This window comes from Schistocerca gregaria, chromosome 3 (assembly GCF_023897955.1).
Source record: "Schistocerca gregaria isolate iqSchGreg1 chromosome 3, iqSchGreg1.2, whole genome shotgun sequence".
NCBI classification, from domain to species: Eukaryota; Metazoa; Arthropoda; class Insecta; order Orthoptera; family Acrididae; genus Schistocerca; species Schistocerca gregaria.
Genome location: NC_064922.1, coordinates 412,745,857 through 412,761,717, shown reverse-complemented (window position 1 = coordinate 412,761,717; position 15,861 = coordinate 412,745,857). Strand labels below are relative to the sequence as shown.

The following is a 15,861-nucleotide window of genomic DNA, read 5'->3' as shown; positions in this document are numbered from 1 at the left end:
GGCATGGACTCAACTAATGTCTGAAGTACATAAATCTTTAAAGAGTATGAAGGGGGTGGAGATTTCTTCTGAACAGCTTGTTGCAAGGCATCCCAGATATCCTCAATAATGTTCATGTCTGGGGAGTTTGGTGGCAGGGGACATAACAGCTGGAAAGCATCCATGTGCTTTGTTACAAACTGTACCTTGAGTGTGAAAATAATGCCATAATGGAGTAACATATTGTGTGTGGAGTACCACTGGGATCAATACTGGGCCCATTCTTGTTTCCAATCTAAGTAAATGACCATCCAGTTGTTGTAAACGGTAGTTCAAAAACTGTATTATTTGCTGATGGCGACACAAGAGAGCAAACTCAATCTCACAGATGCAGCTCAGGTGACAGCTGAACGGGGCTACAAGTGGTTCACAGCTAACAGTTCAAGTCTTGATCTCACAAAGATTCATATTGTGCAGTTTCAACCAAAAATAATGACCTTTTATCACAAGAAATAGACATTAATGGTCATACAACGAATGGAGCACAAAGTTTAAAATTCCTTGCAGTCCAGCTGGATAACAAGTTAAAATTGAGTTCAGTGTGTAATGCACCTAGAAATAGCTATCATTGTGCTGACCTAAAGATGAGAGTGTTGCATACTTCCTTTCCCTGTTGTGTTACGGAATTATCTTCTGTGCCTAAAATTAAGAAAGTGTTTGTTCTGTGAAAGCGAGCAGTGAGAATAGTGTGTAAAGTAGTAGCATTTTTAAGGCTATTGGAATTTTTACACTCTGTTACTGATATTTATTTTTTTACTAGTTTCTGTTACTGATAATAAAGATTGTTTTGAACTGTGCTATTCACAATGACAATACAAGAAAAACAGTAATTTTCATGGAAACTTTGCCCTCTTATGCAGGGTTCAGAAAGAAGTTATATGCTCTGGTGTTAAGATATTCAAGTTCTTATCTAATATAAACCAAGAAACTGAGAATCCCTATCAGTTCAGAAGAAAATTAAAACACATCTTATTAGCCGCTATTTCTATAATTTATTTGTATTCAGGGACTGAAAGGTTCAGTCAGCCACATGGCAAGTAGTAATGTGCATTATAAAGGCAAATGACTAGTAACAAGACCATATAAAAAAGATGTAAACATTATGAAAAGGACAGATTGCTCCTCACCATAATGAGGAGACACTGAGTGGAAGACAGATACAATGAAAAAGACTGTGAGACACTATTTAGCTATTGTAGTAATTCCTTCATCAGGGAGGATGCAAAATTCACTCACATTCACACAAACAAAATCATATGCACATGGTTGCTGTCATCTCTAGGCGCTAAGGCCTGGTTGCTATTGAGGCTGAGGTGAGTAATGATGTAGCAGGGTTGGGTAGTGTGTTTGTGTGTGTAGTATCTACCACTCAGTGTCTGCTCCGTGAGCCAAGTAGCAACATATCCTCTTCATATTCTTATGTACTCCAAACACTCACACTAGAAATATCTCCTATTACTCATACACAATTTTATGAATTTATAGCCAGCTTCTCCAATCTAAGCTTACGTAGCTTGTCAAGTAATATTGTTATACAACACAATCAAATACTTTTATCAAGATGAAGGAGCACTCCAGTTACAAAATACCCATTCTGCATTGCAATTGTTTTCTAGTCAATTAATTGTGTGCTGCAGCTAATGATGATGGCTTGATTTCCATAAAGCTGTTCTGATTCTTTAATTTAAGATTGTGTTGACTCTGAAATTTTATTAGTTTAGTGCATATGACTTTCTCAATAACATTAGAAAACATAAATAAGAGTGAGATTAGCCATTATAGATGTATTGCCTTCCTTGTAAGTCAACTTTTTTAACAATTTTCTTAGTATATTTTCGTATATTTGAATCCTGCATGATTTACCATATGGAGGTATACCTTAATGATAGCTGGGTGGTGCTCCATAGCAAGTGATGTGGCTCTTGCTCTTTGTCTCCTTTATCCTAGAAAACATTTTGAGAATGTTCCTTCCACTTGTATGCTCAAAGCAGAATACTTACTGTTCTCATCACAATGCTTCAGACAATATACAGTGTTCTTGATTCTATTATACAGGCTATTACCCCATAGTTAGCAAAGAAAATATTTCATTGACATAATCAGATCAATGTCCTTCACTATTATGTTCCTAAATTGTTTAACTAATGGTCATCAGAATCACTTTAACCTGCAAGCTAGAGTTAATTAATCTATCCCCTTGCACTACTATTTAAACATTGTTGGTGTTTGATTGCACTCAAAAATCAGCTCATCTGGTTGCTGGAATGAAAGGTACATGCTATTTCCATCCCCACTTCACAACATACTTCGTAAGTCAACATTCTCAAGGCTTGGAAATGTAAATATGTCACTTTTCAAAGAAGTCCACAGTAACACAAATTTAAAAATGTTGCTTTTCAAAGAAACAACATAAGGTGCTGTACCATACTGACATTATGGGAAATCCTTTGACACTTAGGTCACCCCAGAAACTTCTGCAAAAATACTCAGTGTGCACAGGAGTGCAACCTATTCCCTATGTTCAGGTTAGGGGAACCCATTGTGTAGCAATAGCTGCAAATTGACAAAGCATCGCTGCCTGCAGATAAACTGTACACATCTCCCATAGACTAATGACCAGATGTCTGTTTTGGTCTGAGTTGCTAGACATAACATTCATGATGCAACTGTCTTATGGCCACACTTACATATTAACTCAATCCTAGAAATTGAAATACAGGATGAATGATTCACTATTGTGAAAAGCAAATTATCATTAGAGTCGAAAATGGTATATTTCATATTCTGTGTAGAGGTGGTATCATAGATTTCTAAATGAACAGTCTGATTGGATTATCTATGTATCTGTGGCTTACTGGTGAGTATGTTATGACAGATGACAACTTTTACTTTCAAGATTCTGTAAAAATAATGTAAAGTTTTACTATAAACAATATTTTTCACTATTATTTTTAATTTCTCCGCATTTCAGCACAAAGTGTCCATTTTGCTTTCAGATTGCCAGATCTTATTCAGGGCCAGCTATTACCCTCAATGTAGAACATGCTACACAACCAGAGATGAAGTTTTCAATTGACCTTGTTCCTGTCTTTGTTTTCCAAGACTGGCCAACTACAGTCCATAAACTGCACAAATATAAAAAGACAATGGGTGGTGATAAGGTAAATATTGTTATGTCATAAATGTTGTATGTCTGATGATTGTCTGTGTTACTTAACTACACTCATGCTCATAAATTAAGGATAATGCTGATACATGGTGAAACAACACTCTGGTGGGTGGTTTGCGAGTTTAAATCACCTCGGGGTATGACCATGCCCTGCATTTGGCCTGTGGTTGTCGCATGGTGGTGCTGGCAGCAGTCCATATACACAGAGGTGTGTTGGTGTGTATCGGAGTACGGTGCAGCGAGTAAGTGTCCATACATTTTCAGACATGCTAATGGTGACTGTTTGTTGAAAATGGCTCAAAGAACACATATTGATGACTTTGAGGGGTAGAATACTAGGGCGACTGGAGGCTGGTTAAACACAGCAGGTCGTAGCATAGGCCCTCCGTGTGCCACAAAGTGTGATCTCAAGATTATGGCAACAATTCCAATTGACAGGAAATGTGTCCAGGCGCTGCAGTACGAGATGTCCACAGTGTACAGTACCACAAGAAGACTCATATCTCACCATCAGTGCCTGCATACGGCCACAGAGTACTGCAGGTAGCCTTGCTTGGGACCTTACCACAGCCACCGGAACAGTTGTCTCCAGACACACAGTCTACAGATGACTGAACAGACTTGGTTTATTCGCCTGGAGGCCTGCAAGGTGCATTCCACTGACCCATGGTCACAGGAGAGCCCGTAAAGCCTGGTGTCAAGAACACAGTAGATCGTCATTGGAACAGTGGTCCCAGATTGGGCTCATGCATGAGTGGACTACAGTGAAAGGGACTTCCTTGGTTGTGGTTTTGTATTTTGCAGGTAAGCAGCATATTCCAAGGACTGAAATGCTGAAACTGTTAATAGGTGATGAGATTCAGACTTGATGTTTGCTAAAGTGCGTGGCCAATTTTTTCATGTGTACCTAGGTTTAGCAACGAGACTGGTCAATTACGTGCTGTGAAAAATTGTTCTATTTCAACCTGTGTATTAGAGCACTTTTGCAAATTTTGTGAAGAGGAGTGCTTTTTTGAAGAATGTGGCATTTACATTAAAAATGTGTGTGTGCATTTTCTGCGTCATCACTTGTCTGAGTTTTGAGCAGGAGGAAGCACAGAATCTGAACATGAAATAATGATGATTTTCATGTATTCCTACTTTACATTTGTCTTGCGTGGAACAGAGGATGGTTTTCTAGACTTTTGCAGGCAGACCAGTTTCATATGTCCTGTGTGATGACAAAAATTACACTCAGCTTGCCTGAAGAAGCAGTTCTCCTGATCACAGGTGACATAGCATTTCACACATGACTTCTCTTAGTGCTTAGCTGGAGCAGTGTAATTAACCTTGTGCCAGTCCAACAAACACTGTAATGTTGATGCAGGAATGTTGTGTGTTCTTTCCATGTTTCCTTTGTCTTGAACTATCAAAAGGGCGGAGACAGCAGCTGAATTCCTTCTTTAGGTTCTGGCACCTTTTGCTGCGCGTCTGCTTGAGCTTGATCCCAAAGTTTGTAAAAATATTTTTCAAACACCCTGCATAATTAAATTATGTGTGACATGTTGATAGACATGTAGTGGAAAACTGATCTGCTCAATGTTAATAGTTCCTCATGGATGCTTGCCATTTCCAGTTACACACACACAGGCATGAGTAGATCTATTTTTCAAAAACTGTTAGAAGAGATGCATGACATCTCCAACCAGCTTTTTGAAGGTATCACCAATCAACTTGTGAATAATCCTAGTAGATTAATCCATACTGAGAGATACTACTATACATATTTACATTATCATGAATTATCTGTGCCATGTCTATATGGCATATTTGTTTCTTGGCACCACCTACAAAGCCTTGGCTTGAAGGATATCTGCCATGATGTGTCTAAAAAATACTTCTTTGGCCTTATGAAAAACTTCAGAAAAATCAGATGACGTGTACTGTCAGTGGATAGCGTATGTGGAAACAGTGTTTCTGCAGCAACTGCCAAGATAAATTCAATAAAATAAAAACTTTTCCTGTTAAGAATGGTCTGTCTGATCATGATGCACATCTAGTTACAGTGTATTACATAACTCTGTACAGCAATGCAAAAGAGGCCTTCAAAATAGTGCATTCAGTTAAAGATTTAACAATAGAAAATTTTAGGGGAAGCTTGCAACAGTCAGATTGGGATGAGGTGTATGAAGAACCTGATGCTAATTTAAAATTTAACCTATTTCTGATACCTTTGTGAGCATATTTGAAAACAGTTCCCCTAAGAAAATAGTGTAATATAATTGTAAGAAACCATCTAAAAAGCCATGACTTACTAAAGGTATAAAAAATATATTTTAAACAGAAAAGGGAAATGTATCTTACAGCTAGGAGGAGTAATAATCCAGAAACAGTGAAACATTATTAAAAATTACTGCACTGTATTAAGGAAAGTTATTAAAAAGTCAAGAAGTATGTGCATTACATCTGATTAGCACATCTGATAATAAAATTAAAACTATTTGGAATATTGTTAAAAAGGAAACAGGGCAAGCAAGAGCACAGGAAGACTGTATTTTTATCAAGCTCAGTGAAAAGTTTGATAACGAGAAGTCAGAAGTAGAAAACATTTTTAATAATCATTTTTTTAAGTGTTGAAGAGAAAATAGGATTCAGATGTTCATTAGAACATGCAAGGCAGTATATAGAAGAGGCAATACCTATGCAATTTGATAAAACTGAAATTCAACTCATCTCTCCTACTGAGATTAGGAAAACAATAAATTCACTCAAAAGTAAAAGCTCACATGGAATTCATCACATTTCTGACAGAGTACTAAAAGCTTGTTTCCAACAGATGAGTACTATTCTCAACCATATATGTAGTAACACAATGAAATGGCATTTTTTGAGACAGGCTGAAATACACTCTTGTTAAACCATTACATAAATAAGGGGATGAGTCTGATGGTAACAACTACCACCCAATCTCACTTCTGATGCCTTTATCCAAATTCTTGAAAAAGTAATTTATTCAAGAGTAGCATCACTTATTTGTAAAAATGACTTACTAACAAAATGTCAGTTTCGTTTTCAGAAAAGTTTTTCAACGGAAAATGCTATATCTACTTTCACTGATCAAATATTAAATGCACTGAATAACCAAACATTGCTCACTGAGATATTTTGTGATCTCTCAAAAGCTTTTGATTGTGGCAGTCACGAAATTCTTCTAGGTAAGGTTATGTTTTGTGGTATGAGTGAGACAATGCACAAATGCTTTAATTCGTATTTAACTGGAAGAATGCAGAAGGTTGAAATTAACAGTACAGATAGTCTGCAAAAATCAACAGAGTCCTCTAATTGGGGAGATATCAAGAATGGTGTCCCACAGGGTTCAGTCTGGGGTCCCTTATTGTTCTTAATATGTGTTAATGACTTGCGACTTTATATTCATGAAGATGCAAAGCTAGTTCTTTTTGCTGATGATAGAGGTATAGTAATCACACCCAACAAACAAGAATCATCTGAGGAAATTGTAAATAATGTCTGTCAGAAAAATATTAAGTGGTTCTCTGCAAATGTAGTCTCACTAAATTTTGAGAAAACACAGTATATATAATTCTGTACAGTAAATGGCATAACACCATTGATAAACATAGCCTATGAACAGAAGTCTGTTGCTAAGGCAGAATATTCAAAATTTCTGGGTGTGTGCATTGATGAGAAATTTAATTCGAAGAAACACATTGATGATCTGCTGAAACGTTTAGGTTCAGTTACATATGCTATTAGGGTTATTGAAAATGTTGGGTATAAACATATCAGTAATTAGGCTAGTATGCCTATTTTCATTTGCTGCTTTCATATGGCATCATATTTTGCAGTAATTCATCATTAAGAGAAAACGTATTCACTGCACGAAAGTGTGTAATCTGAATAACAGCTGGAGCCTACCCAAGATCAGCTTGCAGTCATGTATTTAAGGAACTCAGGATATTCACAGTAGCTTTGCAATACATGTATTCACTTATGAAATTTGTTATTAATAACCCAGCCCAATTCAAAAATTACAGTGAAGTGCATGGCTACAACACTAGGAGAAAGGATGATCTTCACTATTCAGGGTTAGATTTGACTTTTGCACAGAAAGGGTTGAATTATGCTTCCCTAACAATCTTTAGTCATTTGCCAAATAGCATTAAAAGTCTGACAGATAACCAACAAACATTTAAAAACAGATTAAAAGATTTTCTGAATGACAACTCCTTCTACTCAATAAATGAATTTTTAGATATGAATTAGTATCTATTAACAAAATTAGTTGTTTTGTGTAAAGAAAGTGACATGTTCCACATTATTACAAAATGTCATATTCAACACTTAAACTTATATCAAATGTTAACAGATGTATCTTCTTCAAAAACATTTTTCTGGCTAATGCCAGTGTGCATTTTGTATCATCTCTGCACTGGCTGTCATCAGTTATTTTGTTAAGCAAATAGCAGAACTCATCTACTATTATTAGTGTCTCATATCCTAATCCCTTTTCCGCAGTATCACATGATTTAATTTGATTCCATTTCATTACCCTTTTTTTACTTTTCTAGATGGTCATTGGAATTATTACATTTTTCCTGAAATCTAAGAGTCTGTTGCCTGTCGCATATATATTGCATATCAGATGGAATTATTTTTCCAAGACTGGCTCTCCCAGGGATCTTAGTATTTATGAGGGAATGTTGTCTACTCCAGTGTCCTTGAGTCCATTTATGTTTTTCAGTTCCTTGTTAAATTCTTCATGTTGCAACATATCTCCCATTCCATCCTCATCTACTTCTTCTTGTTCTATAATATTGTCCTCTAGTTTATTCCCCTTAAATAGACCTTCTATATATTGCTTCCACATTTCAGCTTTCTCTTCTTTACTGTTTTTGTATCTGCACTACTGATATTCATACAGATGCTTCGCCTTTCTTCAAACATTTATAAATTTTCTATAGGCATCTTCCCTCTCATTATGCATGCTTCAGCAGCCTTCCATTTGGCCTCTAGTCATTGCTGTTTAGCCATTTTGCATATCCCGTCAATCTCCGTTTTTAGATCCTTGTCGTCCCTTTTGCCTGCTTCAGTTGTTGCATTTGTACATTTTCCACTTTTAGTAGTTAACTGCAATATCTCTTGTTTTATCTAAGGATTTCTACTAGGCTTTGTCTATTTACCTATTTCATCCATTGCTGCCTTCACTATTTCATCTCTTAAAGCTACCCATCTGTCTTCTATTGTATTCCTTTCTTCTGTTCCAATCAACTCTTGCCTAATGCTTCTTCTGAAATTCCCAACAACCTTTGGTTCTTTCAGCTTATCTAAGTCCCATCTCCTTAATTTCCTACTTTTTTTGGCAACAACCCCATGTTTTCAGTAACATGAAATTCCAGTTAAAAAATTGTCCAACATTGCACACATGTTACTAATGTATCATTTCAAGCTATCCTACTCCTCCTCATATCTGGTTCCACCATGCTTCTCCTTCACTATACCCTAAGTTATCTTTATTTTGCTACCTGATGAGACCGTCTTTGTCTTGTAATGCATTTTCTTCAATGGCTATATCACTTTCTTCAGTGTTTTGCAGTAACCCTAGTAATGAGCAACAGCATCAATACCAGAGCTGTTTCTAACTGATGAATACAGTTACCCTTTTATTTTAATATATCCATTTACTCCTTGAGAATTAATGTCTACAGGTTATATTTATCTAGGTTATATTTAGGGGAAAACAGTTTTCTAAATAAGACAAGGATATTTATTAATAATGTGCAGTATTTTTCATCCATATCATGAGCACTGCTTACTTAATTTCAGTTCATGTCTTTGAGCAGTTTCCTACAAGAATCAGTTTTTTCTCACTAATTGCCTACATGAATGCAGATGTAGTAGATTTTGTATCCTGATCAGTATTGAGATTCAACATAAGGAGTTGCATGAGGCAAATGGGCAGTGATGCTGTACGGTGATAGCAGGCAGCATAGTTAAGGGTGATGCTGTTACTGCTGGAGTACTGGTTATTCTTGGTGTTTTACTGTTCCTGTTAATACATATCAATAAAACAAATATCACACTAGATTAATTTTTGACCACCCTACTGAATGGCCACATAAAATTCCTCATTAAAAATAATTTTGTTTGTTTCGGGAAAAAATTGGAACTTTCGATTGATACTGGACCTTACATGAAAGACATGACATGCAGTATTTGTTTGGGCTGGCTCGTGCTACAAACAGCAAAATCCAAATTGCAGATGTCTGCTGACCCACAAGAGAAAATGCACCTGGTGACACTAAGGAGGAACATCCTGTATATTCAGCCTCATGGTGCTGGTAGGATACACAATGTGGGGACTGCAGTTTTGCAAATTAAACAGGGTGGAGTGGGAGAGGGGAGAAAGGAGCTAATGAATGGGTCAGAGGGAGGTTTGGGAAAATGGGTCTTATTGTTTAGCGGGAACCAGCAGATGCTTGGGACAGGAATGTGACACAGACACCAAGTACAGGTGAATTTGTACAGTACATGATGGCAACGGTGTGGAGTGTTTTGGAAAGGGGTCACAGAACAGAGGAAGGGGAGACTACAAGGAAGAATTGTGGGTGCAGGATAAAGGTTATGGAGGAAGCAGCTATTGGGCGGGGGGGGGGGGGGGGGGGCAGCAGAGATTGGGGCCAGGATGAATAGGGAAACAAAGCACAGCTTGAATTTACATAGTTCAGAAAAAGTGGTATTGGGTGGGAATGGAAAGGATCCAGATGGCATGGATTGTCAAGCCTTTGAAATCTATCATGTTGTGCTCAGCTGCATGCTTTGCCACTGGGGTCAACTCTGGTTTTGGTAACAATTTAGCAATGGACATTCATTTGGGTTGATTGATAGTCTGTGGTCATGCCAATATAAAATGCTTTATAACAATTGCAGCAGAGCTGGTGTATGGCATGGCTGCTGTCACAGGTAGTCCTGTGTCTGATGGGACAGGTTAAGTCTGTGACGAAAATGGAGAAGGATATACTGAGTGAGTGGATCATCTGCATCATGTAGCTTAAGATACTTCCTCCTGATTGCATGTAAATTTGTTTCTTGAGCCACTGTCATGGCACAATAATCAAAGAGTTGTCCAATACAACATTTATTAAACTGAAGAGCCCAGCATTTAACTCAATTTTTGGTATATGTAACTATTTCCTCTGTCTGCTCACTAATTCTACAGTAGTATGATACTGTCATGTCAAAACCAGTTCTGATAAAAAGGCAAGGTCATTTATTAATAAACCATGTAACACTGAATGCATGTTTATTATTGTCACAAGTTTACAGGTAGATAGAGCTGCCCATGTGGATGGAGAGTGCAGCTATTGATAGAAACATTGATTATTCCAGTATGTACAAAGATAAGTGAGATACTTAAAGTACCTTCCAGAAATGATAAATATTAATTAACAAATAATTTCTGTTGGTTGGGTTTAAACTGGTGAACCACAGAATGCCAGCCAGTGATGCTAATCACTATACCACCATTCTTGCAGCAGAGCTTGCAGCCTAGCTCTCCTGGAGTAACAGTGATCCACTGTTTCAGGAGTTCTTGTTGCATCACCTGTGATCTAATTCTTTCCAGTGTTCCTCTGCATGAAGGCACAGGTGGATTCTCAACATTCTTGCACATTGTTACATTAAAGGTAGCCTCTCGCATTCAATCTTTATGATTTTTCAGTGGGTCTTCAGTTTCCTCGTACATCCCGTTGTCGACCTACACCTCCAGGCCATAGTAGGACTTAATACAGAGAATATGGAAGACATATTTATGCTTTTGTCTTTTTGATGAAAGTTCATAACCCTAGGCTTCATGTGTGGTGTCCAGTAAGTGCCGGAGGATCCAATATGGCTCAAAATAGTGCTTTAGCAACTTTTCTGATAGTCCCTCTTTCCACATGGACATAAATCCCCTAAAAGATCTCTCAAGCTGTATCTCACTGGCCATTGCCTTGTATTATAGTACTCTGTTTTTCGTCTGGGCATCCAGGATCAGTATACAAGCCAGCTTCTGGGCTTCATCGGATCTGGTATTGAGGCGTTTCATTCAGTAATGTGGAATATCATCCAGTTGAAATGGGAACAGTGTATCCATTGTTATTTCAGCCTGATGACTGTGGAGCAGAAAGAATAGTGTGAAGCTGTACTGTGTTGAATGTGGGTGCCATGATGGACAGTGTTATATTCCAGTCTCTCTGTTTGACATCAACATACATTAATAGCACATCTGTGTAGCCATTCATCTGTGGACGGTAGGCAGTTGTCATTCTGTGGGTGATGTAACAATGTGAAATTACCTCTGATACTAGTCTCAACTGGTAAAATTTTCCACAATCGGAGAGCAATGCACAGGGTGCTCATTGCTTCCAAATAATGTCTTCTACAAAGAAATTTGCTATTTCTGGAGCTTTGGCAGTCAGTACAGCATTTGTGACAGTGTAGTGGGTGCAATAGTCAGTGCAGACTATTATCCATTTATTTTCATTTGTTGACTTCAGGAACCTTACAAAGAGGTTGATACCAATTCAGTGGAAAGGTGCTGTTGCACTTGGGATTAGTATCAGGGGACCCAGAAGTAACTGAGACACTTGCTTTTATTATTGGTCTTTCTTAAAGTCACTGGCATAGCGTCTAATGAATCAAGAGACACACGGCCAGTGATTCCTGTGTCTGACTGCGCCTGGAGTCTTCACAAATCCAAGGTGACCAGAGGTTGGGACATCATCATAATACTGCAGTGCAACTGCCCTAGATGAATTTGGATGATGAGCAACTATTTCCATCCTATCAGATCATAGTTCCTCTTACACAAAGTTTCATCCATTAATTGGAATTTTTCTTTGATTGGTTCCTCCTCCTCCAAGGGTCCTATCATTTTCAGCAGTGCTGGATCTTCCCTCTTTTCAGCAGCAATGTCATTTAATGCAGTAATGCCTGAGATTTCAACCACACTGCTGCATTCTGCCAAAGGATTCCCTCAAAAGTAGTTGATGTCCTTGTGTTTACATCCGCCTTCATATACCACTGTGATATCTCACTCCTGAAGCCTCAGTCCCCATCGTGTCAGTGGACCTAATGAATCCTTCAGGCTAGTAAGCCACTATAGAGGATTTTGATCCATCACAACAGTGAATGGTTTGCCTAGTAAATACATCAAGACTGTATTGAAGGTCCAACAGCTGCAAGGTACTCTTTCTTGATTGGTTGAAAAATTCTTAGTTTCTTTCAAGCAGTCTAGGGTATCCTCACTGTGAGGCAATGGAGAGAAATTTTTCTTCATAATTTTGTTAGTTATCAGTAGTCGACACAGGAATGCCATGTGTCATCCTTCTTCACAAGAGCCACAGGAGAGAACTAAGGACTCCCTGAAGATATAAGTGATGTCTTGCAGCATCTTCTCCACTTCCTCCCTCATTATCCATTGTTTAGAGAGCAACACTCTATAGTAGTGGTGGGTAATCGATGGATGACCCAAAGTGTTCATATGTTTCACCACGGCAGCTTGTTCTGTCTATTCTCGTCATGATTTGAAAGCACCTAAAAACTGAGACATAGTATCAACATCTCACTGATATTGTTTCTTGTTCAGACCAGATTCTATTGTCAGTAGCTTCCTCCCATGCATTGTCTCTGTGGAAATAGAGCACCAATCTTCACCAGTGACAGAACCTTTCAGGATGATTTGTAAAGGCTCATGAAAATTAGTGATCCAAAGTTCTTCTTGTCCATCTACAATGCTTATGGTTGCTGCTGGCATGTAGATTACTTTTTTGAACCTGTGTAGCTTTTTGCAATTGACAAAAGCTAGACAGTTAAACTGTGCATATTGATTGATTACTTGAACTAATCTTGTTGACAATGGTGGGACATCATCATCCTCAATAACAATCAATTGCCCAGAGCAATCTGTGTTTTGTGTGTGCTTGTTGGAAATATTCATCAGTCTGGAGCTCTCGTCTTCCACAGTATATGCCTACTTGTGATGCCTGCAAGCAGACCCGTCTGAGAATAACATCGTGACTACATTCTTTTAAAATGACAAATTTGGAAGGAAGTGTTCTTTCATCCATAGTTATTCCTGCAAAAAATGTTCTGTTGACTAGATGTACTTCGAGTTTGCGACTTTCATCATAGTTGTTTCCATATAATGTAACAACTTCTTTAGCTATCAATGGTTAGCATTCCGCATTACAGAAAGGGAAGTCCCAGAGTCAGCTGGTGCCTTGGCAAGTTGGGCATTGACGGCGATGTCAATGGGAGTACCTGGCATCTTGGTGACCGTCATCCTTGGAGAATTTGAGAATCTGTGGTGAGCTCATTTCCACAGATGGTTACATCCATATCCATTTAGTTTACCTGGAGGTAGGTGAGCGGTTGGTACCTCTGTATGGCACCTGAAAATAACTGCGACAGGGTGGGAAATGACCTTGACCTGGGTATGGCACTAGCCTTCTTCCCACAGATCAACTACAATTGTCTGCAATTGGCATATGTGAATGGGACAGTTGTGGTACTTGATGCCTTGCCATGAAACCATGCCCATGTGTCTTTTTCCAACCTCCAAATGTCTTTTCTTCTTATGGGTGTTATATGCTGTGGAGTAGGTGGTTGTTCTATATGAGAACTTGTACACCACCCTCTGCAATTACAGTGTAGTTCTTGTTAACCCTGACCTGTGAAGGACATGGCTATACAGACTTGCAACTTCCAGTTTGGTGCCATGGTTGTGAAATTGTCTAGTTTCAAGGTCACACCCTCATCTTCACTGCTATGGTTGCACATCATACCAACAAACCTTCACCTGCTCCAGCTAAATGACATGCCTCACAAAAAGAAAGGTGGAAATCTAAAAAGGAGTGCTCCCAAGATGACTTTCTGTGCACATCTAGCCAGCCAACATTATTTCTGCACTTGACTGCCACACCAAGATTCTAAACAGTCAAACAAAGGCAAACAATCTTCTCCTTCTGCACCTCAGCATTCTTCTTCAACGATGTCACAATGGGATACCCTCACCCTGCTGACCTCTGTTTCATCAGGATGCAATGCCAACAACTAGTCTGCTGGTGAACCAAAGGTGAATACAGGCACCTGTATCGTACTAATGGACCAGAAAACTCTAGCCTCTGAAACTCGTCATTGTGCATGTTTGAAATTTTGCACTCAGCAGCCACCACATTGACTGCCCCCTTATTTGACCCGTCTCCTTTTTGTCACCGGATATGGTCATACTCCAATGGTACATTTGTGGCATCAGCTTGAATCAAGTTGAGCTATAGCTCCTCTTGCAGTCATAGTGTCCAGTTTTTTCCGCCTCCAGGAAACAAAATTACACCCTCACACCTCCCTTACTTCACTTCAGTCCATGTTGACCTCCCCCTTAAGGTGGGGACTCCAGCTCATGGGAGAGTCATGTTGCTCACTCATGGTGATGTCTATAGTCACACTTTCCTCGCACACCCAGCATCAGGCTGTTACTGTTCATCTTTCCCTTCCTGGTTGCACCATCTCTCTTTGCAATGCCTTTTCACCCTTTTCTTCTGCTGTCACCTGGACAGATATTTTTCAACTTATTGCTCAGCTTCTTCCTCCCGTTCTGCTACTGAGCGGCTTCAATGCCCACCATTCCCTTCGGGGCTCTCCACGTCTCTGTCTGGGAGGCTCTTGTCTAGTAGATATCTTCAATCAGTTCAGTTTAATTTGTTTTAACATGGCTACACCCAGATTTCTTTTCAATTCCAGCATTCCTTTTCCCACTTGGACCTTTTGATCTATACTGCCCAGATTGCTTGTCATCTCGAGTGGTCCGTTATCTCTGATACACACTTGAGTGTCATTTGTTTGCTAATACTTATTCCATGTGTGTGTCAAATCAACTGGCAGCTTTCCAAAGCTGACTGGCAGATCTATTCCTCACTGGTTGGCTGGTATGGTGATTCAAGTCTCAGAATCTCCTCACTAATGCAAAATGTGCGTTCCATAGGCACTGCTCTGCAGTTGATCATCTTGTCACCTTGTCAACTCGTATTATGAAAAACTTTTTGTGGAAGTGCCAAACTGTGGCAGTGTTTTTAATTTGGAGTGGGTGCATGACACCTGCTGGAGGGTGAGTGTCATATGTATCATGTATGAGTGGAGCCCCTTTTTATCCAGGTGCATGTGGGCTCGGCTCTGTTGGTCACTTTTATTAAAGAGAACAGAGTGCCTCAGGGTTCTGTGCTCAGCATCGTCTTACTTGCAATAGCCAATAACTCTACAACAGATTATTTCCTGCCAGCTATCACAGGCTCTCTTTTTGTTGATAATTTTGCAATCTATTGAAGCTCTCAACAAACCTGTCTACTTGATTGTCATACTCAGTGGTATGGTTTAGTTGTGACACATCAACTATGGCTTCCAATTTTCCACTGACAAGACTGTTTGTAAGAACTTTTGGCAGTGACAGGAGTTTCTTTCCCATCCCTATGCCTTGGCTCATTTTTTCTTCTGTTTGTTGACACAATGAAATTCCTGGGACTCATGTTTGATAGGAAACACTGTTGTTCTTCACACATCTCTTTCCTGGCAGCTCATTGTACTTGCTCCCTCAGTGTTCTAAGTGTTTTATGTAGTACCTT

At 38.9% G+C, this 15,861-nt stretch overlaps 1 protein-coding gene across 1 annotated transcript in view; it reads left to right on the top strand.

Moving 5' to 3' along the window:
* LOC126356224 (uncharacterized) overlaps window positions 1-15,861 on the top strand; it is a 184,138-nt gene that overhangs the window by 100,159 nt on the left and 68,118 nt on the right. The window contains exon 6 of the mRNA XM_050007043.1: window positions 3,036-3,200. Within this exon, the coding sequence (XP_049863000.1) occupies window positions 3,036-3,200 (165 nt within the window). The remainder of the gene's footprint in view (window positions 1-3,035; window positions 3,201-15,861) is intronic.